Source organism: Megascapheus bottae, chromosome 17 (genome assembly GCF_031878675.1).
Source record: "Megascapheus bottae isolate mThoBot1 chromosome 17, mThoBot2.hap1, whole genome shotgun sequence".
Classification (NCBI taxonomy): domain Eukaryota; kingdom Metazoa; phylum Chordata; class Mammalia; order Rodentia; family Geomyidae; genus Megascapheus; species Megascapheus bottae.
Window position 1 is genome coordinate 30,037,758 of NC_143525.1, and position 25,462 is coordinate 30,063,219.

At 46.3% G+C, this 25,462-nt stretch overlaps 2 protein-coding genes across 2 annotated transcripts; both read left to right on the plus strand.

Annotated features, from left to right (window-relative positions):
* Positions 1 to 1,100: 1,100 nt before the first annotated feature.
* Aldoc (aldolase, fructose-bisphosphate C) lies at positions 1,101 to 4,127 on the plus strand. The gene is made up of 8 exons (XM_090350607.1): positions 1,101 to 1,224; positions 1,348 to 1,559; positions 1,653 to 1,707; positions 1,803 to 1,963; positions 2,057 to 2,140; positions 2,360 to 2,534; positions 3,333 to 3,532; positions 3,657 to 4,127. Exons 1-8 carry the CDS (start codon positions 1,113 to 1,115, stop codon positions 3,750 to 3,752), a joined length of 1,095 nt encoding a protein of 364 aa, XP_090206733.1. The 5' UTR covers positions 1,101 to 1,112; the 3' UTR covers positions 3,753 to 4,127.
* Positions 4,128 to 6,462: 2,335 nt separating this feature from the next.
* Positions 6,463 to 24,889, plus strand: Pigs (phosphatidylinositol glycan anchor biosynthesis class S). The gene is made up of 12 exons (XM_090350608.1): positions 6,463 to 6,526; positions 6,741 to 6,880; positions 6,970 to 7,081; positions 9,307 to 9,396; positions 9,655 to 9,746; positions 13,676 to 13,883; positions 15,828 to 15,970; positions 17,997 to 18,111; positions 20,448 to 20,593; positions 22,130 to 22,230; positions 23,951 to 24,161; positions 24,473 to 24,889. Exons 1-12 carry the CDS (start codon positions 6,484 to 6,486, stop codon positions 24,746 to 24,748), a joined length of 1,677 nt encoding a protein of 558 aa, XP_090206734.1. The 5' UTR covers positions 6,463 to 6,483; the 3' UTR covers positions 24,749 to 24,889.
* Positions 24,890 to 25,462: the final 573 nt, after the last annotated feature.

A 25,462-nucleotide genomic window follows, 5' to 3' on the forward strand; every position in this document is an offset into this window, starting at 1 on the left:
TTTTTTTGGGGGGGGAGGGGCGGTCATGGGGCTTGAACTCTGGGCCTGGGGGTTGTCCCTGAGCTATTCAGCTCGACTACCACCCTACCCCTTGAGCCACAGCACCACTTCTAGTTTTCTAGTTTTCTAGTTTTCTAGTGGCTAATTGGAATTAAGAGTCTCACAGTCATGGAAGTGGCACTGTGGCTCAAGGGGTAGAGCCCTAGCCTTGAGCTGAAGAGCTCAGGGACAGTGCCCAGGCCTAGAGTTCAAGCCCTACCACTGACGACAAAAAGAAAAAATAAAAAAGTAGGTATGCACAGACAGGTTTACAGTATTGAGAAGAAAAGGTTATCAAAGCTCTGAGGTAGTGCCTGTATTTGTATTTCCTTAACTTGCCCCCTTTCTCCCAAGCTTTTCCTCTAGAAGCTAGGGGAAGAGACAGTGAGTCAAATACTTTTGCCTCATTCTGAAGCGTTGGAAGTAAGTGCATTTTTCCTAGGGGACCTATTGAAGAAAAGGGAATCTGGAAGTGCCAGGGTTTATGCCTCGCATTGAAATTCAGTGCAGTAAAAGCTGGCATCCTCAATTGGATACCAGTCTCATAAGAAGACCTGTGGCTTCAAGACTGCCATCTCCCTACCCCCTGTTCTGCATCTTCCCTAAACCTGGGAAGGGTGCCCACTAGGAACAAAAGGAGTGCTGGGAACTGAGGCCCTGAGCCTGCTAGTTGTCAGTGACATTGGTGCCACTCTGTTACCCAGGACCCATGCCAAAGGTCTGCTACTCCACTCCCAGCCCCATGGCAGGGGGATGGGAGATTTAGCCTGTGTGGCCAGGGAAGGAAGCAGAGAAGTTAGTGGGTGGGACCCAGCTTTTATATCTTTTTTTTTTTTTTTTTTTTGCCAGTCCTGGGCTTGAGCTCAGGGCCTGAGCACTGTCCTTGGACTTTCTCAAGGCTAGAGCTCTACCACTTGAGCCTCAGCACCACTTCCAGCTTTTTTCTATGTATGTGGTACCAAGGAATCGAACCTGGGTCTTCGTGCATGCTAGGCAAGCACTTTAACCACTAGGCCAAACTCCCGGCCCCCCCAGCTTTTATATCTTGTGTTCATTTCCAGAAAGCAGTCACCATGCCCCACTCGTACCCAGCCCTTTCTGCTGAGCAGAAGAAAGAGTTGTGTGACATTGCCCTACGGATTGTGGCCCCGGGCAAAGGCATTCTGGCTGCAGATGAGTCTGTAGGTAGGTGGGGTCCTGTCATGAGGTGTGTGTTTGTGTGTGCACGTGTGTGCGTGTGCCTGAGCGCATGAAGTAAGCAACGGCCTGGCTAGGGAACAAGTCTCTCCCCATTTTGCTTGCCTCTAGGCAGCATGGCCAAGAGGCTGAGCCAAATTGGGGTGGAGAATACGGAGGAGAACCGCCGGCTCTACCGCCAGGTCTTATTCAGCGCTGATGACCGTGTGAAGAAGTGCATTGGAGGTGTCATCTTCTTCCACGAGACTCTCTACCAGAAAGATGACAATGGTGTCCCTTTTGTCCGAACCATCCAGGATAAAGGCATCGTTGTGGGCATCAAGGTGAAGCCTTGGCTCTTACTAGCAGCTTGGTGTGGAAATGGATATGTGTAGGAGAGGTGGCAAAGAGATTCCCTGCCTGTGCTTCTCCTGCAGGTTGACAAGGGTGTTGTGCCTCTTGCTGGGACTAATGGAGAAACTACCACTCAAGGTATGTAGTGGACAGGCTTCAGCACCACATGGCGTAAGAGTGGCTAGTGCTGGCAAGAGAAGGGCAGGGTGATGAGGCTGGCACTATGCTTGCAGGGTTAGATGGGCTCTCAGAACGCTGTGCTCAGTACAAGAAGGATGGTGCCGACTTTGCCAAATGGCGCTGTGTGCTGAAAATCAGTGAGCGCACCCCCTCAGCCCTGGCCATTCTGGAGAATGCCAATGTGCTGGCCCGCTATGCTAGCATCTGTCAACAGGTGTGTTTTGGAGAGGTGTGGGTGATTGGGCAGGTACCCCTGTGTCCTAGCCTATCTGCTACCCTTCTCAAACAACTCTGCTCTTGCCCATAGAATGGCATTGTGCCTATTGTGGAGCCTGAGATCTTGCCTGATGGAGACCATGACCTCAAACGTTGTCAGTATGTTACAGAGAAGGTAAGGTGCACACACACATGTCAGGGACAGCCAGGCAGAGAGATGCCTGTACTCCTTATATCCAGAAACACTCTCTCCACTAGCATCTGTCACAGATCTTAGCACAGGCCTGGGAGAATGAGTATGTTCTGGAGTCTCATGCTCACTTCCTCCCCCTCCCCCCCACCCTTCCCCAGACAGGAGGCCTATGCCCCTTCATGAAGACCTTCTGATCTCCAGGTCCTGGCTGCTGTGTATAAGGCCTTAAGTGATCACCATGTGTACTTGGAGGGAACACTGCTCAAGCCCAACATGGTGACTCCTGGTCATGCCTGTCCCATCAAGTACAGCCCAGAGGAGATTGCCATGGCCACCATCACCGCCCTGCGCCGCACTGTGCCCCCAGCTGTCCCAGGTACCACCCTGCTCCTTAACCTGGGTTGATTCCTAAGACTTGTCTTCTTCAAGTCTCTTCTTGTACCAGGTACCAGTAGCTCACATTTATCATCCTAGCTACTCAGGAGGCTGAGAACTGAGGATTGGGGATCAAAGCCAGCTGGGGCAGGAAAGTTTGTGAAATTCTTTTCTTTCCTCCTTTTTTTTTTTTTTTCCCCTGAGGCTTGAATTCACTGTCCTTAGACACATTTTGCTCAAGGAAAGCGTTCTGCCACTTGAGCCACAATGTCACTTCTGGCTTTTTCTATGTATGGGGTACCAGGGAATCAAAGTCAGGGCTTTGTGCATGCCACCACTAAGCCATGCTCCCAGCCCTTTTGCCTGTTGTGTGTGTGTGCTCATCCTTGAAGGCAAGTGCTGTACCACTTGAGCCACAACTCTACATCTGGCTTTTTTGCTGGTTAATTGGTGGTAAGAATTTCACAGTCTTTCCTGCCCAGGCTGGCACTGAACTGTGATCCTCAGATGTGGGAACTGAGCCTCTTTTGAGTAGCTAGGATTATAGGCATGAACTACTGGTACCCAATATTTCATGAGATTACCACTAGTTAACCACCAAAAAGCCAGAAGTAGAGTTGTGGCTCAAGTGATAGAATGCCAGCCCGGAGAAAAAAAATGCTAAGAGGTAACACCCAGGCCCCTGAGTTCAAGCCCCAATACCGGCACAAGAAAAAAAAAAAATCCCTATGACCTCCAAGAAGCCTTTACTTTGGAAAACATGGAGGGTGATCAGTTTGTTTTTGTCCCTCCACTCTAGGAGTGACCTTCCTGTCTGGGGGTCAGAGTGAAGAGGAAGCATCTCTCAACCTCAATGCCATCAACCGTTGTCCTCTTCCCCGGCCATGGGCCCTCACCTTTTCCTATGGACGTGCCCTGCAGGCCTCTGCACTCAATGCCTGGCGAGGACAAAGGGACAATGCTGAGGCTGCCACTGAAGAGTTCATCAAGCGGGCTGAGGTTAGGAGCTAGAGGTGGCGGTGGTGGTAGTGCACTGGGTGGAAGAGCACTCAGAGGTTACATCCTGGGCTAAGTTTGACATGTGTGAGCTCGCTCTGACTTAATTCTTATTCTTTTTTTCTAGGTGAATGGGCTTGCTGCCCAGGGCAAATATGAAGGCAGTGGAGAAGATGGTGGAGCAGCAGCACAGTCTCTCTACATTGCCAACCATGCATATTGAGGCAGCTTAGTTCACACCCCAGTCCTTGGCCCAGCTATCTATACCCACTTTTGCTTATTAGTCACCGCTAGGGCCAGATAGCCATGTGGATCAGAGATGCCTTCATCTATTCCCCTCCCCTCTCCCGTGCTGCACCTGGAACCATCGGAGGGGAGAATAGGGAGTCCCTCATGTTTGAGGGTAGGAGAACTTGCTAGAAAGTCAGAATTGGATGTGTGGATCTCCCCCTGCTTCTGTCAACACCCACAATTTCTTCACGATGGTGTAGCTTCTCCTTGGGCTCTCCTTGCTGGCCTTGGGATCAGAGGGACATAACATCAGCCCTGCCTATGCCTTGAGTACCATACCATATAGCAAATAAAGGGTAGCAAAACATGCTACTTTGTCTGTTTGTACTCACCAAATTCCCATCTTCCCTCTGGTCTCTGGTGATTCTGTCTTGGTAGCCTCTGCATGCAGAAGTGAGAGACTGAAGCTTGAGGTTTACTGGGCTTCAAGTTTAGAGAGGGAGTGCATGCCCAGTTGCCATGCTCTCCTTGGCTCCAATGAAGCTGTGAGGAGGGGTGCAAGTCTTCCAGGGCTTGCAGCTACAGAAGAATGAGTGTAGCCGGGCACAGTGGCTCACATCTGTAATCCTAGCTACTCAGGAGGCTGAGATCTGAGGATCAAGGTTCAAAGCCAGCCTGGGCACAAAAGGACCTGAGACTCTTATCTCCAGTTAACCTTAAGAAAACAGAAAGTGGGGTTTGGCTCAAGGGTAGGGCAGTAGCCTTGAGCTGAAGAGCTCAGGGACAATGCCCAGGCTGAGTTCAAGCCCCATGACCCACAAAAAAGAAGAAGGAGTGCAGCAAGATGAGGAATTCCTCAAGGCAGATTTTGTGCAAGGTTCAGAGTTAGCAGTATAAGCCTGAGACAATAGAAGTGGATATTTCTCATCCACTCTACTTCTGGGGCCTGACATTCCACCAGGGGGAGGTAAATCAAGAGAAACACTGGGTTCCTGCTCAATAAGGAAAACCTAAATTCTGAGGTCTACCAGAGGAGAGCAGGGCATCTAGGAAGTTGCCAAGGCCTATGACCCACTCTCATTTGGGATAAGATGGGCTGTAGAAGGGACCGAGGTTGGCAAGGGAGGCCTCATGCCCAACTTTCCCCATCAGGCTGGGGTATGAATAGGTTGGGAACTTGAGTCTACCTGAATAAATGGAAGATGAATGAGAGGATAAACTGATGTATTCTGTATGAACTGGGGAAGCCACGAATGCTGTACCTACTGTGGCCTGAACAGAAATAGTGAAACACGCTTCCTATGTGCAACTGCCATGCTATGTTCTAATCACTGTATTAACTCAATACCCAAGTAGGTCTTATTAAGCTAGCCTATTATGATCTCCATTTCAATATGAGGACACAGGCACAGCTTGTAAGTAGTGAAGCCAGGATTTGAGCTCGAGTGATAAGGATTCAGTCTTTGCTCATAAATTTTCAAGACTTTAATGCATGCAAAGTATCCTGACTTTATCAAGTTGGAAGTGAATTAAAATACAATTTTAAATCCTGAAAACTGTTTGTGGTGGTATGCACATGTAGTCCCAGGAAGTTGGATGTGGGGGGTGAGGAGAGCTAAGGATCACCTGAGCCCATGAGACTCAAGACTAGATCCTGTCTCAAAAAGAAATAGGGTCGGGTGTTGGTGGCTTGCATCTGTTATCCTAGCTACTCAGGAGGCTGAGATCTGAGGATCATGGTTCAAAGCCACCTTGGGCAGGAGAGTCTATAAACTCTTATCTCCAATAAAACTACCAAAAATCCAGAGGTGCAGATGTGGCTTAGGTCGTAGAGCACCAGCCTTGAGCAAAAAAAGCTCAGGAACAGTGCCCAGGCTTTGAGTTCAAGCTCCCAACTGGCACAAACAAACAAACAAAAAAGGAAATAAAATTAGAGTGGCCAATTATGCTTTAAAAAAAGAAAAAGAAAAAGTCACACAGCCAGGCATGGTGTCTCACGCCTGTAATCCTAGCTACTAGGGAAGCTGAAATTTGAGGATCATGGTTCAAAGCCAGCCCGGGCACTAAAGACCAAAGACCGGGAGACTCTTATCTCCAATTAATTACTAGAAAAGGGGAAGTGGGGCTGTGTCTCAAGGGGTAGGATAGTAGGCCTGAGCTGAAGAGCTCAGGGACAGTGCCCAGGCCGAGTTCAAGCCCTATGACCCACAAAAACCAAACCAAACCAACCAACCAAACAAAAACAGGCACACTTTTGCTAACTCCGTGTTTGAGGCTCGAGGAGAGAGCGTCTGGAGTGAAGAGCTATGAAGGTGACCAATGACATTTGAAGGTTTCCTTGCATAGGCCTGATGCCAATTCAGCAAATGCCTCCCCTTTTCAGGAAATGCCTCTCCCCGTGGTTGTCCGAGCTACTATATTTAACAGCTTCAGGGTTGCGCTCTGGGGTTAGGAGTGTGCTTCCCCGGGAAGCCCGGGATTATCCAGGTGTTCTCACCGGTACAGAGTTCCCACAGTCCCAAGATTCCGTAACCTTTCACAAGCTCAGCCGGCCTCCACGTAGACTCCGCCCCCTCTGCGTCTTTCTCTCGCGTACAACCGAAATGGCGCCTGTGATTGGTCCTCATCGCGGCCGTAGACCCGCCCTCTCATAGCGAGGTTTCCGATTGGGGAGAGACTCACGCGGCTCCGCCCCTTGGCGGCCTGAGTAGCCGGAAGCGAGCATGGCTGCCGCTGGGGCCGCTGGGGCAGCCGCTACGGACCTGGGTACCGTGGGGTGGAGGGGGGGGGGGGTCTGTGGTTGGCGAATTACTAGGGAGAATTTCAGAGGGAAGGGATTGAGAGGTCCGGCATGGCGGGTGTGGGTGGTGTCAGGTGGTTTCCCTTCAGAATGGGGTCAGTGGGAACAGGTGGCCCGGACTCCGCGGCACGGCGGTCGAGCTCGATTCCCACGCCTCACTTTATCCCCTCGGGTCCCCAGAGGTGATCCGGGGCAAACGCGCCGCCCTCTTCTTCGCGGCGGTGGCCATCCCGCTGGGATTGCCGCTCTGGTGGAAGACCACGGAGACGTACCGGGCCCCTCTGCCTTATTCCGAGATCAGTAGGCTGAACTCCCTGCAGGTGAGAGCTGGGCAGGGGTGGGCCGCGGACTCCCCGCGGGACGAAGCGGAGACCCTGCTAATTGTCCCGCGCCCCACTCCTCCCCGCAGCTCCGGCTTAGGGTGCCAGTCACCGTGGTGTTTACCCGGGACTCGGTGCCTCTGGATGACCAGGAGAAGCTGCCCTTCACGGTTGTGCACGAGAGAGAGATCCCTCTGAAATGTGAGTGCCTGTAGGGGTGGGGCTGCAGAGGAGGGGTCAGAGCTGCCTTTCCAGCGCACTGAGGTGATGGCATTGGAGGAGTACCGGTCTCAGACCCCCCCACCCCCGCCCTACTAGGGTATGAACGCAGATCTTGCAAGGTTACTAGTTGGTTGTCTTGGAAGATGGAGACGTAAGGCAGTACTCAATCCTCAGATCCCAGCCTACTTGAATAGCTAGGATGGAGGGCAGGCATGAGCCACTGTAGCTTGGCTAACATTATTTACTAATTTAATTTATTCATTTTTCGGTCGTGGGCCTTGAACTCAAGGCGTAGACATTGTTCCTGAGCTTTTCTGCCCAAGGCTAACACTTTGAGCCACACCTCCACTTGCGATTTTCTAGTGATTAACTGGAGATAAGTATGTCACGGACTTTCCTTTTTCAGGCTGGCTTTAAACTTCGATCCTCAGATCTCAGCTAGTCCCTGAGTGATTTAGTAATAACTATTAAGATTTAATAATTATAAGATTTATTATAGTAATTATTTTTTTTCCAGTGCCTGGTCTCAAATTCAGGGTTTGATTTCAGGCCTTGCTCCAGCTTTGCTCAGGTTTGGTGCTCTACCACTTGGTCCACATCCTCAGGGTAAATTGGAGAGAAAAGAATCTTAAAGATTCTTCTGCTGGCTTTGAACTTTGATCCTTAGATTTCAGCCTCCTGAGTAACTAGAATTACAAGCATGGGCCACTAGCATTAGTGTAAAATCCTTTAAAATGTCCTAATTCCCCATGTACATGTAGATTTCCCCAGGTTCTCAAAGATGTAATTTCATAGCTATTTTCTTCTAATCAGAATCAGGCTCACCATACTAAATTTCTTTTTGGTGCCAGTCATGGGGTTGAATTCAGGGTCTGGGCACTGTCCTTGAGCTTTTATGCTCAAGGCTATCACTGTACCACTTGAGCCTCACAGATGTACTTCCATCTTGGGCAGAAAAGTCCAGGAGACCTCTATCCCAGGTAAATATCAGGCTGGAGACATAGCTCAGGTGGGATCAAGCAAGCTTAAGGCCCTGAGTTCAAACCCTGCTATGGGGGGTTGGTGAGGAAAGATTGCTTTCTAAGTGGATACTGTTGTTATTTATATAGCTATTCATTGTCACAGGAATCTGCAATGAATCATCTTACCAAACTATTAATTACTTCTAATAATTTTTTAGTTTGTTCTCTTTGATTTTTTTGAAAATAATTCTACTGCTTCAAAAGTGGCCATTTTCCTCTTTCTTTTAAATACTTGTAAGTTTCATTTCCCTTCACTTATTACATTGGTCATGAACTTTAGAAAGAACAATTTTGAGCTATCTGGGCGTTGGTAAGTCACATCTGTAATCTTGGCTAATCAGGAGACAGATCTGAGGGTTGTGATTTGAAGTGTACTAGGGCAGGAAAGTCTGAGAGTTTTATCTCCAATTAATCCTCAGAAAACCAGAAGTGGCACTATATCTCAAGTGGTAGAGTGCTAGCCTTGAGCAAAAAGAAACTAAGAGTCAGCATCCAAGCCCAGAGTTCAAGCCCCAGGAGCAGCAAAAAAAAAAAAAAAAAAGAACAGTGCTAAATAATAATGAGAATAATAGAGGAGATGGTAGTTATTTTGTTACTGACTTAAGGAAATTGCTCTTAGTGTTTTGGCATTAAGTGTGTCTAAGTATGTATTTATGAATTTTTTTGTCACTAAAGGTGCCTTTTTTTTTTTTTTTTTTTTTTTTTTTGCCAGTCCTGGGCTTGAGCTCAGGGCCTGAGCACTGTCCTTGGACTTTCTCAAGGCCAGACCTCTACCACTTGAGCCTCAGCTTTTTTCTATGTATGTGGTACCGAGGAATTGAACCTGGGACTTCGTGCATGTTAGGCAAGCATTCTACCACTAGGCCAAACTCCCAGCCCTAACAGCGTCTTTTTATTAAAGAATATTTATTAAATTATGTTGAGCTATCAATTGGAAAGACGATGTATTTTCCTCTTACCTATTGATATAATGAATATTTTAATAGACTCTCCAGTGGGAAGATAGGCAGAAAGGAGAAGCAGGTTGTCATGCATTTGTTAGCCATGCAGAAATTATTAGACTGTTGTTGCTTGGTGCTGGGTCTTTGTAAACAACAAGTTTTCCATCCTCAATTTTCTGGCTGGAAGTGTGAGTGGAGTCTAATACTTGATCTTCTCATTATACTGCTTCTTTCTCTCCAGACAAAATGAAAATCAAATGTCGTTTCCAGAAGGCCTACCGGAGAGCTCTGGACTATGAGGAGGAGGCCCTGTCATTGAGCAGTGTGCATGGTACTAGAAGCAATGGTCACGTCAGTTCAGAAGATGCTTGCTTTTTTTCTTCTGCTATTAAGTATTGAATTTCCATGCTGTGTCTTAACCTGCGAAGCCTCTCTGAGGTGCCTTAAACTTTAGCCTTGGACACTTAGGACTCAGAGCCAGAATGACTTACCTAAACCTGGCATTTGAGTGTGAATGGCCCAAGTACACAGGGGTGTAGGGGAGATAGAATGGTATAGCTTGTGGTATATCACCTGTTGTTGTCTACAGAGGCAAAAGCCATGTTAGCTGAGCCTCAGGAGGAAGCAAAGGGTTCCCTGACTGTGTATGTGATCTCTGACAACTCTTCACTCCTTCCCCAGGTAAGTAAACCGAGTGGCTGAAGATTTGCATTTTTCCATTTTTCTTTCTGCCCTTCTTCATCCAGATCATCTTCTTTTTAGTTTTTTATTTGCTAGTCCTGGGGCTTTAACTCAGGGCCTGGACACTTTTTTTTTTTTTTTTTTTTGGCTCAAGGTTATTGCTTTACCACTTGAGCCACAGCATCACTTCTAGACAGGATCTAGTCTTGAGTCTCATGGGCTCAGGTGATCCTTGGCTCTCCTCACCCCCCACATCCAACTTCCTGGGACTACATGTGCATACCACCACAAACAGTTTTCAGGATTTAAAATTGTATTTTAATTCACTTCCAACTTGACAAAGTCAGGATACTTTGCATGCATTAAAGTCTTGAAAATTTATGAGCAAAGACTGAATCCTTATCACTCTTCTGTGTATGTAGGACTGAGGGATTGAACCCCAGGCTTCATTCATGCTAGGTGAGCATTCCACCACTAGGCTATGCTCCCAGACCCAGATCACCTCCTTTTTATAGCACTGCTGTCTCTGTCTCCTATCTGTACAGAAAACTCCACATCTGTATGTTTGTGTGTGTGTGTGTGTGCGCGCCTGTGCACATCAATTGTGGAACTTGAACTTAGGGCTTTTTTGCTCAAGGCTAGCAGTCTACAATTTGAGCCAAAGCTCTGTTTCCTTTTTGCCTAGGCTTATTTCAAACCATGATCCTCAGATCTCAGTCTCTTGAGTCGCTAGATTACAGATGTGAGCCATAGGTGCCCACCTCTACATCTCTTAAAAATGAATATCAGGGAAGGTTTATTTGTTGACATTGGCATGTGGTGAAAGTATCGGTGACCATGTAAAGTAGTGGAAAAAAACCAGTAATACCTAAAAGAATAAGCTAGGTGTGGTGGCGCATGTCTGTAATCCTTGCACTTGGCTGAGGCAGAAGACTTGCAAGTTTACGGCCATCCTGGACTTCCCAGTGAGACCTCATCTCAAACCAACCTTCCGCCTCGCCATCACCTCCTCTAAAAAAGAAGCTGTTATGAGGAAGTTGTGATTAGAATACAGATGATGCATTGACCTTTTCATGTTAGGAGCAGGTGGCTAGGCAGGAGCTAGGCCATCTACCGTTTCCTTTTTTACTTTATAATTATTTTTTCTCTCATCATCATCATCATCACCACCATCACCACTAGTGCCAATACAGGAGCTTGAACTCAGGGTCTCATGCTCTTACTTAGTGTTTTTACTTATAGCTGGTGATCTACCACTTGAACCACTCCTCCAATCCTGCTTTTGTTTTGCTGGTTAACTGGAGATGGAGTCTTACAGATTTTTCTGCTTAGGCTGTGTTTGAACTGTGATCTCTAGATCTCAGACTCCTGAGTAGCAAGGATTATAAACATAAGCCATTGGTGTCCAATAAAATGTTTACATTTTGTAAAAAGGTGAAAGAATCTGGGTATGGTGGTTTATACCTATAATACTACCTACTTTGGAGTCCATGCTCAGGAAGATCACCATTTGTAGTTAGCCAGGCAAAAAGTTAGCAAGATACTACCAATTTTTTTTTCTTTTTTTGATTCGGTCATGGGGCTTGAACCCTGGGCCTGGGCGCTGACCCTGAGCTCTTCGGTTCAAAGCTACCACCACCCTTGGAGCCACAGTGCCACTTCCAGTTTTCTAGTGATTAACTGAAGATAAGAGTCTCACAGACTTTAGTACCCAGGCTGGCTTTGAACCTCGATTCTCAGATCTCAGCCTCCTGAGTAGCTAGGATTACAGGCATGAGCCACTGTGCCCGGTTACCTTTTTTTTTTTTGGTGCCTGTCTTGGCACTTGAATGCTGAGTGTTGTTCCTGAGCTTTTTTTTTTTTTTTCCCCAGTCCTGGGCTTGAGCTCAGCGCCTGAGCACTGTCCTTGGACTTTCTCAAGGCCAGAGCTCTACCACTTTAGCCTCAGCACCACTTCCAGCTTTTTTTCTATGCATGTGGTACCGAGGAATAGAACCCGGGTCTTCGTGCTTGCAAGGCAAGCACTCTACCGCTAGGCCAAACTCCTGGCACCAACCCCCTGAGCTTTTTTGATCAAGGCTAGTGCTCTGCCACTTGAGACACAGCTCTACTTCTGTTTTTATGATGGTTCATTGGAGATAAGAGTCTTAAGGACTTTCCTTCCCTGGCTTCCAACTGCTATCATCAGATCTTAGCCTCCTGGTACTTTTTTTTTTTTTGCTGGTCCTGGGATTTGAATTCAGGGTCTGGACACCGTCCTTGAGTTTCTTTTGCTCAAGGCTAGCACTCTATCACTTGAGCAACAGCACCATTTCTGGCTTTTTCTGTTTATGTGGTACTTCGTGTATGGTAGACAAGCATGCTAAGATTTCAGGCATAACCACTGGAGCCTATACCATCTTTCCAATAAGCTTGGTGGAGTAGTCTTAGCTGAGCTGGAAGATTTAAGTCCAAGGCTAGCCCTGGGCAAAAGGAGTGAGATCCTTCCTGAAAACAAACTAAGGAAAATAGGGCTATAGGGGATAACTCAAGTAGTAGTATGCTTGCTACTTCTGAGGAAAAAAAAAATCTATATATCCAACTCCATCTTGCAAACTCTAATGTAATAATATAGCTGGAACCTGTGACCAGCATGAATATGCCCTACTCTGTTTAGAGTTCAGTCACATGTTTATGAATAATATATTTAGTTTTGGATATATATAACTACATAATATATAATTATATGCATTATAGAACATGTATGCTCTTCGGCAACTTTAATTTTGCTCAAGATTTATGTTGGAGCCAGGCACAGTGGCTCACGCCTATAATCCTAGCTACTCAGGAGGCTGAGATCTGAGGATTGGGGTTCAAAGCCAGTCTGGGCGCAAAAGGACCCGAGACTCTTATCTCCAATTTACCATTAGAAAATGGGAAGTGGGGGGCCGGGAGTTTGGCCTAGTGGTAGAGTGCTTGCCTAGCATGCACGAAGACCCGGGTTCGATTCCTTGATACCACATACGTAGCAAAAAGCCAGAAGTGGTGCTGTGGCTCAAGTGGTGGAGCCCTAGCCTTGAGAAAACCCAGGGACAGTGCTCAAGCCCTGAGCCCAAGCCCAGGACTGGAAAAAAAAAAAATGGGAAGTGGGGATGAGTGGGGGTAGGGCGGTTGCCTTGAGCTATAGAGCTAGGGACAACATCCAGGCCTAGGGGTAGGGCAGTAGCCTTGAGCTGAATTGCTCAGGGACAGTGCCCAAGCCCAGAGTTCAAGCCCCACAACTGACCAAAAAAAAAAAATTATGTTTGAGAGAATCATCTGTGCTGATATATGTAGCTGGATCTGTGTTTCACTGTATGGACATAATTTATCCATTCTGTCTCTGATGGGAATTTAAATGACTTAGCTTTTCACTATTGGATTTAGTGCTGCTGTGAACATTTTTGTCCTTGCCTCCTTGCCATGAGCTACTTTCCTAGATCATGTAATAATTCTGCTTTTCTTGTTCAACGTGTCCTCTGTTGGTTTCCAGTTCACCATTTTACCCACTGAAAATTTAAATGTTGGTTGGATCTAGTCTTTTCCAGTGTCTAGTGGGAAAGAAAAGAGAATGGAAATATATGAGAACTACTCCTATAAGGTTCTAGCTCAGAAAGGCTGAGTTAATAGTTCACCGTGGATCTAGAGAGTGGTGTAAGCCTTTGGTTAGTACAGAAGGCCAAATTTTCAGAGACCTGCCAGATAGAGGCATATTAGTGCATGCCTATTATTATCCTAGCACTTGGGAGATTGAGAAAAGATGATTGCAAAGGTTAAGGACCTCCTGGGCTATCTAGTGCCATCTCAACAAAACTAATCAAAACAGACCAAACCTAGAGTGCTTTTTCTGCTTTTTTTCACTGAGTCATGAGCATTCTATCAGCATTCTATCCCTCGCTCACCCCTCACAGGACATGATGAGCTACATTGGGCCTGAGAGGACAGCAGTTGTACGGGGAATAATACACCATGAGGCTTTTAACATCATTGGCCGTCGAGTGATCCAAGTAGCCCAGTCCATGTCTTTGACTGAGGATGTGCTTGCTGCTGCTCTAGCTGATCATCTCCCAGAGAACAAGTGGAACGCAGATAACAGGCGGCCTCTCAAGTCCAGCTTGGGTAGGACACTGAGCTTGGCTGTAAAAAGGAAAAGGAAATGAGTTATGTGGAACAGGAAGGAAATCTTCCTTTCCTCCCCCTCCCCCTCTTTCTTTTTTCTTTTCTTTTCTTCCTTCCTTCCTTCCTTCCCAAGTTCTCCCCTCCCTCCCTCCCTCTCTCCCTCCCTCCTTTCTTCCTTTTTCTTTCTTTCCGTGTGTGTGTGTGTGTGTGTGTGTGTGTGTGTGTGTGTGTGTGCGCCAGTCTTAGGGTTTAAACTCAAGGCTTGGGCACTGTCCCTCAGCTCTCTTGCTCAGGGCCAACACTCTGCTACTTAAGCTATAACTTTAATTTCCAGGTTTTTGGTGCTTAATTGGAGAAAAGAGTCTCATGGACTTTTCTGCCAAGACTGGCTTTGAACCACAATCCTTAGATCTCAGTCTCCTCAGTATGTAGATATAGGCATAAGCCACAGATGCTTTCCTTTTTCTTTTTCTTTTTGCCAGTCCTGGGGCTTGAATTCAGGGCCTGAGCACGGTCCTTAAGCTTTCCCAAGGCTAGAGCTGAACCACTTGAGCCATATTACCTCTCACCTTTTTCCTTGTATGTGGTATTGAGGAATTGAACCCTGGTCTTTGTGTATGTTAGGCAAGCACTCTACCCCTAGGCCAACCTCCCGGACCTCCTCTTTCTTCTTATTTTTTTTTTCCCCATTCCTGGGGCTTGAACTCAGGGCCTGGGCATTGTCCTTGAACTTTCTCAAGGATAGGGCTCTACTACTTGAGCCACAGCACCATTTCCAGCTTTTTCTATGTGCATACCGAGGAATCAAACCCAGGTCTTCATGTACGCTAGGCAAGCACTCTACCACTAGGCTAAACTCCTGGCTGGACCCCTTCCTCCCTCCCTCCCTCCCTCCCTCCTTCCCTACCTTCTTCCCTTCCTTCCTTCCTTCCTTCCTTCCTTCCTTCCTTCCTTCCTTCCTTCCTTCCTTCCTTCCTCCCTCCCTCCCTCCCTCCCTCCCTCCCTCCCTCCCTCCCTCTCTTTCTCTTTCTCTTTCTCTTTCTCTTTCTCTTTCTCTCTCTCTCTATTTCTCTCTCTCTCTCTCTCTCTCTCTCTCTCTCTCTCTCTCTCTCTCTCTCTCTCTCTCTCTCTCTCTCTCTTTTCTTTCTGTCATGGGGCTTTAACTCTGGGCCTGGGCGTTGTCCCTAAGCTCTTCAGCAGAAGGCTACCACCCTACCCTTGGGTCACAGCCAAGTCTCATGGCTTTGTACTTGTAGATCTGGGCTTTGAATTGCGATCCTCAGATCTCAGCCTCTTTGAGTAGCTGGGATTACAGGTGTGAGCCACCACGCCCGGCTTTCTTTCTTTCTTGGGCTTGAATTCAGGGCCTGGGGACTGTCTCTGCATTTTTTTTTCTTTTTTCTTTTTCCCCTTGAAGGTTAGTGTTCTATGGAGCACTGCAGTGCTGTGCCCAGCTTCAAATTTTCCTTTTTTCTTTTTTTCTAGACCTGAGGCCCGAACTCAGGGTCTTCCACTTGCCAGGCAAGGGCTTCCGCTGAGCAAAATCCCCAATCCCCTAGCTTCAAATTTTTCTTAAGAACACTTAATATGCTTTATCTCACTTTTATCTTCCCCTTGTGTTTTTTTTCCTTGCCAGTCCTGGGACTTGAACTCAGGGTCTGAGCATCATCCTTGGACTTTCTCAAGGCTAGAGCTCTACCACTTAAGTCACAGCACCATTTCCAGCTTTTTCTATGTATGTGGTACCAAGGAATCGAACCTGGGTCTTCATGTATGTTAGGCAAGCACTCTACCACTAGGCCAAATTCCCAGCCCCTTCCCTTTAGTTTTATGATAGCAACCCAATCCTATTCCAGAGAAGAAATAAGCTCTTTTTGGGAGGAGTACGGGTTGTTTCTCTTCCTTGATCCATAAAGCTGACTTTATTGACTTGTGTTTCTGCAGGGTATGAGATCACCTTCAGTTTACTCAACCCAGACCCCAAGTCCCATGACGTCCACTGGGACATCCAGGGGGCCGTTGAGCGCTATGTGCAGCCCTTCCTGAATGCCCTCAGTGTTGTTGGCAACTTCTCTGTGGACTCCCAGGTGAGGTTTTTTCTTTTAGGAAAATTTTCAAAGTTTCTATATATTTAGTGTTAATCCGGGCATCTGTTCTACCATCTCTTAAGAGCTTGACGATTTGGTAGAACAGGTGTATGTATAAAGGCAGGTACTAACAGAGGCTGGCATGGAAAGATGTGTGTCTGTCCATCTGTCCCTGTGGACTGATTCTGGTGTCTTTACTTTCCCTTGATGTCCAGCTCAGGGAGTTCTTTTTCAATGCCTGTTATTGCTCCCTTTAGAATGTACTCAAAAATTGTGCCTAGAAGTTAATGCCGTTAACCATCCTATAGGAATTAATTTAAAAACAAAAAATGAGCCACTCACCCCCAACCTCCTATATCATTACCTACCTGTGAGTGTTAATGATAAAGATATGAAGAATGCAGGTCTCTACCCCTGCTCTGGCCAGAGTATCACACTGTGTCCTGGTAGGGAAAACACAGGAGAAATTTAGCAAGTCTTGATAGGGGGATTGGCTGCTTCTGAATAACTGGCTTGATTTGGTTTTGTAGATATGACTTTTTGGTAGGAAACCTGATGAAAATCTGTGTTTTTCCAGCTTGTAGAAGATTTAATTAATTATTTTGTTTCACATTCCTATTTTCTCTTAGCCCTGATTTTAATGAAATATGTATTTATTTACGTATTTGTTTCTTTGTTTATTGGTATCAGTCCTGTGGCCTAAACTCTGGGTCTGGGCACTGTTCCTGAGGTCTGTCTGTCTTTCTTATTTCACTCAAGGCTCGTGTTCTATCACTTGAGCCCCACAGCTCTGCTTCTGGCTTTCTTTTTGTCGGTTGTAGGGGCTTGAACTCTGGGCCTGGGCGTTGTCCTTGAGCTCTTCAGCTCAAGGCTACCACCCTACCCCTTGAGCCACAGTGCCACTTCCAGCTTTCTTTTATGCTGCTTAATCAGAGATAAACCTGGGCTGGCTTTCAACTGCAATCCCTAGATCTCAGCCTCTTGAGTAGCTAGGATTACAGGCGTGAGCCACTGCACCCAGCGACCATGTTCATATTTTTTTTTTTTTTTTTTTTTTGCCAGTCCTGGGCTTGAGCTCAGGGCTTGAGCACTGTCCTTGGACTTTCTCAAGGCTAGAGCTCTACCACTTGAGCCTCAGCACCACTTCTGGCTTTTTTCTATGTACGTGATACTGAGGAATTGAACCCGGGTCTTTGTGCATGCTAGGCAAGCACTCTACCACTAGGCCAAACTCCCAGTCCCGACCATGTTCATTTTTATTTAACTTCTTCCTTAGCCCTCCCTTTCCCCAGTAGGGTCCCTCTCTATCAGAGCCTGTTTTACTTACTGACATTTTTTTTTTTTTTTTGGTGCTGGTTCTAGCTCTCGAACTTAGATCCTGGGCTATGTACCTGAGTTTTTGTGCTTAAGGCTAGCACCTTACCACTTGAGCTGTCGCTCCACTTCCATCCCTTCCAGCTTATTTGGTAGTCAACTAGAAATAGGAGACTCATGGACTTTCCTGCCTGGGCTGGCTTTGAACTCCAATTCTCAGATCGCAGCTTCCTGAGTAGCTAGGATTATAGGCGTGAGCTATTGGTGCCTGGCTTTTTTTTTTTTTTTAAGTGTTTGTTAATTAACCAAGGGGATTTTAGGATGTTTTTAGATATGCTGTATTATATTTTACTCAGAATAACCTCTGCTTCTCTGCCTCTCCAATATTTTATTATTGGTCCAACATCTGCCTTTTATCTTTTTTTTTTTTTGCCAGTCCTGGGGCTAGAACTCAGGGCCTGATCACTGTCCTTAAGCTTTCACAGGTCTAGAACTCTACCACTTAAGCTACAGTGTCACTTCTGGCTTTTTCTATGTATGTGGTACTGAGGAATCGAATCCTCGTCTTTGTGCATGCTAGGCAAGCACTCTACTACTAGACCAAACTCTCCGGCCCATGCTTGTATCTATTTAAGGCACCTCAAATCTTTTTTGGCAGAAAATAAATTGTAAAGCAATATAAAAAGTCACATCTTCTCTGTTTTCTCAACAGATCCTTTACTATGCAGTGTTGGGAGTAAATCCTCGCTTTGACCCAGCCTCTTCCAGCTACTACTTGGGCATACAAAGCCTCCCCCATGTGATTAACCCTGTTGAGTCCCGTCTGGGTGAGCTCCTGGTGACAAAAATAGCATTTTGCCAGGCTAGGGAGACCCAGGAAGGGACAGCTTGAGATTGGAGGAGTGTTGTATGTTTTGATGTTTCTCAGGCTAGGACCATGTGATGGGAACAGAGAAATTTAGGCTTTTTTTTTTTTTGCCAGTACTGGGCTTGAGCTCAGGGCCTGAGCACTCTCCTTGGACTTTCTCAAGGCTAGAGCTCTACCACTTGAACCTCAGCTCCACTTCTGGCTTTTTCTATGTATATGGTACCGAGGAACTGAACTTGGGTCTTGCATGCTAGGCAAGCACTCTACTACTAGGCCAAACTCCTGCCCCACCTTGTTTTTTGTTTTTTTTTTTTTTTTTGTTTCCTTGTACATGCTCATTTTGGGGCTTGAACTCAGGTGCTGGGCACTGTCCCTGAGCTTTGTGCTCAAAGCTAATACTCTACCACTTGAGCCACAGCTCTGCTTCTGGCTTTTTGGTGGCTAATTGGAGATAAGAGTCTCATGGACTACCCTGCATGGGTTGGCTTTGAACTTGTTCGCATCTCAGCCTCCTGAGCTAGCTAGGATTACAGAAGTAAGCTGCTGTCACCTTTTTCATGATGTTCTGATGACATCCCATGTTCACACCTGTCTCATTAAAAATCATCCAAGTAAATGACCTGGCTGGGTCTTCTTTAAAAGCCTTCTAGGAAAGGTGCAGGCACATGTAGGAAAGGCAGTAGAAACACATGAAAGTAGAATTTGAATGGACAATTCTGCTGATTGAAGTGGAGCTATGATCTTTCATTTTTGAGAGTGGATTGTAGAAATGTGGTCATGGGCCAGTAACTATAATTCAGGTAACTTAATCTAAAGTTGAGTACATCAGTAATTGTGGGTGATAAGCCAGTGTCAACCAGGTATCATGGGAGGAAAGCTCTGGTAGGTAAGGAGGTAAGGCCTCAGAAAACTCCTCCATTCTTTTTTTTTTTTTTTGCATTACTAAGGCTTGAACTCAGGAATTCTCATTCATTCAGATAGTGTTTTGCCAATTGGTTTAGTCTATAGCCCTGCTTTTTGTTGGTTATTTTGTAGAAAGAATCTCATGATTTAGCCCAAAGAGGCTCATGAATTTTTCCACCAGAGCTGGCTTTAACCCATGGTCTTCTAGATCTCAGCCTTCTGAGTTGCTAGTATTATAGTTGTGAGCCACCTGTATTTAGGCTCTATTCATTTTCTTTTGGTACTGGTGTTTGAACTCAGGGCTTCCCACTTGTAGCCACTCTACTGCTTGAGTATTCCTGGGGCTTAAACTCAAGGATCTGTGTACTGTTCTTAGGGTTTTTTTTGCTAACACTCTACCACTTTTACCTTTTTGGTAGTTAATTGGAGATAAAAGGCTCACAGGCTTTCCTGCGTGGGCTGGCTTTGAATTGTGAGTCTCAGATCTTAGCCTCCTAAATAGCTAGGATTATAGGTGTGAACCATTGGCACAGGCTTTCCATTCATTCTGCAAACAACAGCTGAGGGACTGCTTTGTGCCAATGTTGAGTACAGAGACCCAAAGGCAATTTGGGTAAAGGAAACTATATTCTTAGATGTAGAAATGCAAAACAGACATTTAGGGAGTTCAGTGCAGTTTACTGTGGCTGGAGTATGAGTGAGTGACCAAAGATGAGGTTGCTCACATCTGTAATTCCACCTACTTGGGAGGTGAAGATAGGATAGCAGTTCAAGACCAACCTAGGCAAAAGCTAATGAGACCCACTCCTAATCTCAGTAATTTAGGCATGGTAGGCATGTACATACGTACATACATCTGCTTATGGTAGTAGCTATGTAGGTAGGTATAGCCAGGCTGTAGGTAGGAGGATTATGATCTAGTCTGGCCTGGGAAAAACTGCAAGACCCTACCTGAAAATGAAAGCAGGAAAGAACTGGGGAATGGCTCTGTAGTAGAGCACCATCTAGCATGCATGAGGCCCTAAGTTCAGAACCCAAATACTGCTCAAAAAATTATGTTAAAGAGTTTGCACTTTAACATGGAGTAAAGTTATTGAAGGAGGGAATTGACCTGAAGTCCGAGTTGCACTTGTACATAAAATTAGTGATTGTAAAGGAGTGTCTTGTGGCAGTGGCCAAAGCTGTTCTAGCCTGTTGAAAAGGGACTCTTCAACAGGAGACTCCAAGGGGTGTTCTGGGGCTAGGTTCTGGGCTCCAGCTATGGGGCTATCTTGGGAGAAATTCAGAAGTCTTTAACTGGGGGATATTCTAGTAATTATCAATAGGAGACACTGAGTCTCAGAGTGGGCTGAGATGGAGTTCTAATACACTTTGCTTCTCTCTGTACCACAGGATCCAGTGCTGCCTCCTTGTATCCTGTGCTCAACTTCCTACTCTACGTGCCCGAGCTTGTCCACTCCCCACTATACATTCAGAACACAAATGGAGCTCCAACGCCTACAAACGCCTTCCACAGTCCTCGCTGGGGTGGCATTATGGTAATAGTCATACTTAGCAGATCTGGAATCTGTGCTTCAAGGATGGACATATTTCCCCTGAAACAGCTTTCCTTCTGCGGGGAGGGGGCAGGGATCCTCTGTGGTCCATCCTGGGGACCTGAGGCCAGGCCTTAGAGAAGTGAAAGTGTGTTCATTACCCCTCCTCTGCTAGCCCTGATCTTTTTTCTGTAGCGTTTTGTTTGTTTGTTTTATTTTATTTATTTTTTTATTTTTTGCCAGTCCTGGGTTTGAGCTCAGGGTCTGAGCCCTGTCCTTGGACTTTCTCAAGGCTAGAGCTCTACCACTTGAGCCTCAGCACCACTTCCGGCTTTTTTCTATGCATGTGGTACCAAGGAATCGAACCCGGGTCTTCATGCATGCTAGGCAAGCACTTTAACCACTAGACCAAATTCCCGGCCCCTTGTTTGTTTTATTTTATTTTATTTTTTTTTGTGCTTGTACTATGGCTTGAACTCAGGGCCTGGGTACTGTCCTTTAGCTTTTTTCACTCAAGGCTGGCACTCTACCACTTGAGCCAAAGTTCTACTTCTGGTTTTTTAGTGGTTAATTGGAGATGAAAGTCTCACAGACTTTCTTGGCTGGGCTGGATTTGAACCTCAGCCCTCAGATTTCAGCCTCTTCAGTAGGATTATAGACATAAGCCATTGGAGCCCAATTTGTACTTTTTTTTTTTTTTTTTTGCCAGTCCTTGGGCTTGAACTAAGGACCTGGGCACTGTTCTTGGGCTTTCTCAAGGCTAGCACTCTTCCACTTGAGCCACAGCACCACTTCTGGCTTTTTCTGTATATGTGGTACTCAGGTATCGAACCCAGGGCTTCTTGCATGTTAGGCAGGCACTAGGCCACTTTTATCAAACCCTACTGTGATCCTTTTGCACTTATTGGTTTGCACTTAGGGCAGCCCATAACCATCTTAGTTTTGGCCCTATCCATGGAAGTCTTGGATCCTTGGTTAGGATCTCTCTCTCCCCAGTTAGACCAGAGCTTCTCATGGGATGGGAACCATATAACAGTATTTTTTAAGCCTTTTTTTTTTTTTTACAGGACTTTAAAGGGTTCATTGAGGTAATTTTTTGAAAGTTCCTCATAGTAGTTACTCAAGAAAAAGCAGCCTGGTGCTGGTGGCTCATGCTTATAGTCCTAGCTTCTCAGGAGGCTAAGATCTGAAGATCATAGTTCAAAGCCAGCTCAGACACCAAAGTCTGTGTGAGACTCTTATCTCTAACTACCAAAAAAGGCATAAATAGAGCTGTGGTTCAAAGTGGTAGAGTCCTAGCCTTGATCATAAAAACTCAGTGGACAATGCCCAGGCCCTGGGTTCAAGCCTCAAGACTGTCACCAAAAATACCTAAAAACCAAAGTCTGGTTTGCTAGCAATCCTATTGGGTTTGTTGCTTCTAAAAAGGAGAAGACATGTCTTCCTTTTTTTCTCATTTTCCTCAGCGTGCTAAGGGCAAAGCAGTGCATGCATGGTCTGGTGCGACAATGTGGCAACTGCATTTCCCCCTCTTTTCAGGTATACAATGTTGATCCCCAAACATACAATGGCTCTGAGCTGCCAGTGAGAGTGGAGGTGGACATGGTGCAAGTGATGGAAGTGTTCCTGGCTCAGCTGCGGTGAGGCCTTGGGTGACCCACCTGGGAATGGCCACAGAAAGTGTGGCTATAGTCTCTTCTCTCAAGACTGGTAATGGAGGAGAATGAAATCTCATTTAGTGGGGGTTACTTTGGCTGTTTCGAGAGCCTCAGAGGAGCCAAAAAAGAGTTTCCAAAGGAAAGCTTCATTCTTCTCCTAAGAAGGAAAAGCAGCTGACAAACTGTTTTCAGAAATATAGACTTCCTAGGGGCCAGGAGTTTGGCCTAGTGGTTGAGTGCTTGCCTCACATGCACGAAGACCCGGGTTCGATTCCTTGGTACCACATACATAGAAAAAAGCCAGAAGTGGTGCTGAGGCTCAAGTGGTAGAGCTCTAACCTTGAGAAAGTACAAGGACAGTGCTCAGGCCCTGAGCTCAAGGCCAGGACTGGCAAAAAAAAAAAAAAAGAAAAAGAAATATAGACTTCCTAGCAGTTAGGTACCTATGTGTGATTAGGACACTTAAGAAAACAGCTGATAAGATGGGTGTTGGAGGCTCATACCTATAATCCTACTCAAGAAGCTGAGACCTGAAGGTCCTGGTTTGAAGCCAGCCTGGGCAGAAAAGTCTGTGCGACTCAAGTGTGTGTGTGTGTGTGTGTGTGTGTGTGTGTGTGTGTGAGCTAGTGCTGTCCTCTTGAGTTTTTTGTTTGTTTTGTGCTCAAAGCTAATGGTCTACCACTGAGCTACAGCTCCATTTCCTGCTTTTTGGTGGCTAACTAGAGATGACAATCTCTTAGATTTTTCTGCCTGGGCTGGCCTTGAACAATGATCCTCAGATCTTAGTCTTCTGAGAAGCTAGTATTACAGGCAAGAGCCACTAGTGCCTGGCTGTGAGACTTTACCTGCAATTACTCACCAAAAAAGCTGAAAATGGAGGTATGGCTTAAGTAGGAGAGCACCAACCTTGAGCAGAAAAGACTAAGGGACGAGGCCCAGGTGCCAAGTTCAAGCCTTAGTACCAGAACCAAGAACAACAACAAAAAAACTCAGTTGGTTCTTCTGCTAACTGACTGGTTGAAAGTGAGTGCCTGAAGCTTTGATGAGGATTCTAAGGCTGTATCTGAGCTCATCAGAAAAAGAGTATTATATTGATTAGCAATGTCTGTCATGGGTGCAGCCTTAGACAAATGCAGCATACCTACCTCTCAAAGGTGGTTCTGGACCATCCCTCAACGAAATCCTGTTGGCCCCGTGTATCTAAAGAGAGGCTAGAGAGAGATGGGATTGAACTAAGTTGGTATTATCAGAAATATTTTAGCCATGGGAGCTAAACAAGGCCTTGAAATTCTAATATAGAAGCAGGTAAAAACAGTAACACTGGTTGAAATGTGGTTTGGGATTCTGGATTACTTGGGTTGCTGCTTGCCCATATGGTTTTGGTAAGACTGAAAATCATTGGCTTAGGATAATAGGAATCATCTTTTCTTTTCTTTTCTTTTCTTGCCAGTCCTTGGGCCTGAACTCAGGGACTGGGCACTGTCTCTGAGCTTTTGTGCTCAAGGTTAGCTCTCTATTACAGTGCCACTGTCAGCTATTTCTGTTTATATTGGTACTAAGGAATCAAACCCAGGGCTTCATACGTGCTAGGCAAGCACTCTACCACTAAGCCACTTTTCCAGCCCTTTTTTAGGAACTTTAAGCCATAGTCTCCTACTTTCTAGTCACAGCAACTTTTGCTGTTTCTTGGCTACTCCTACAGGCTGCTCTTCGGGATCGCTCAGCCCAAGGTGCCTCCAAAATGCCTTCTTTCAGAGTTAAAGAGTGAAGGACTAATGACCTGGGAGATAGACCGGTTGCTCTGGGCTCGGTCAGTAGAGAACCTGGCCACAGCCACAACCACCCTCACCTCCTTGGCTCAGCTTCTGGGGAAGATCAGCAACATTGTCATCAAGGATGATGTGGCTTCCGAGGTGAGTTGGCAGAGGGCAGATGGATTCAGTGGCCTAGAACTGAAGTGGCTGGTGAGAAACCAGGATGAGTGTGGAAATGCTATCCTGAAATACTCGGCCTCCCCTGAGGTGTCCTTGCTGAGTTCCCCAGCAAGGGTCTACACAAGAGGGAATGAAGTTGCAAGCTGACCCTCACAAAGTAAACCACAGCCCTTATTAGACTCCATCGATCATGGGTGGACCCCAGGCAATCTCCCTGCTAGATGAAGGTCCAGCCTCCTCCCCACTGCGTCTTGGATACATTAATGATCCCCTTCCCCTCCCTTTCCTAGGTGTACAAGGCTGTCGCTGCAGTCCAGAAAGCAGCAGAGGAATTGGCCTCTGGGCATTTGTCATCTGCCTTTGTTGCCAGCCAGGAAGCAGTGACATCCTCTGAACGTGCCTTTTTTGATCCTTCACTCCTCCACCTTCTCTATTTCCCTGATGACCAAAAATTTGCCATCTACATCCCACTCTTCTTACCTATGGCCGTGCCCATCCTCCTGTCACTGGCTAAGATTTTCCTGGAGACCCGCAAGTCCTGGAAAAAGCCTGAGAAGATAGACTGAGAGGGAAACATCATAGTAGAAAACCTTCCTTTTGGCCAGTGTGGGAGGTGGTGAATTGAGAAGCAACTAAGTGAGGCCTGCTGGGGATGAATTTCTTCTGTTGGCTCTCTGACAACACTTCAAGATGGGTTTCTTCCCCTTCCTTCGGTTCTGGTCTTCTGGCATCATTTCCAGAAACCTCAAAAGTCATCTGGGAGCTGGGCACTGGTGGCGTGTAATCTTTGCTGAGATTTGAGGATCATGGTTCAAAGCCAGCCAGAGCAGGAAAGTCAGTGAGACTCTTATCTCCAGTGAGGCACCAGAAGGGCCAGAAGTGGAGTTATGGCTCAAGTCATAAAGTGCTAATCCTTGAGTTAAATAGCTCAGGGACGGTGCCCAGGCCTGTGAGTTCAAGCCCCAGGACTGGCACCAGAATAAACCAAAAATTTATCTGGTTTTCCATATTTGGCTTGAACTTGAAATCTCCTGTGTATCTCCCTCTGGAGTATGGGAAGTCTCTTAGCATAGTACACTTTCTTTTTCTTAGGGGGAATGTCTTGAAGTAAGGGCCCCCGTGCTGTCTCTAGAGTTTTTACTCAAGGCTAGTGCTGTACCACTTGAACCACAGCTTCACTTCTGGCTTCCTGCTGATTAGTTGGGGATAAGAGACTTGCAGATTTGTCTGTTCAGGCTGATTTAAAACCTCCAAACTCAGATCTCAGCCTTCTGAGTATC

Bases quoted from the DNA above. Each gene is read 5' to 3' on its own strand.
- Aldoc (XM_090350607.1), top strand. From the start codon at position 1,113: ATGCCCCACTCGTACCCAGCCCTTTCTGCTGAGCAGAAGAAAGAGTTG. The intron at 1,560-1,652 runs GTGAAGCCTTGG...CTTCTCCTGCAG, and splicing joins GCATCGTTGTGGGCATCAAG to GTTGACAAGGGTGTTGTGCC. The intron at 2,535-3,332 runs GTACCACCCTGC...CCTCCACTCTAG, and splicing joins TGTGCCCCCAGCTGTCCCAG to GAGTGACCTTCCTGTCTGGG.
- Pigs (XM_090350608.1), top strand. From the start codon at position 6,484: ATGGCTGCCGCTGGGGCCGCTGGGGCAGCCGCTACGGACCTGG. The intron at 6,527-6,740 runs GTACCGTGGGGT...TCGGGTCCCCAG, and splicing joins GGCAGCCGCTACGGACCTGG to AGGTGATCCGGGGCAAACGC. The intron at 6,881-6,969 runs GTGAGAGCTGGG...TCCTCCCCGCAG, and splicing joins GTAGGCTGAACTCCCTGCAG to CTCCGGCTTAGGGTGCCAGT.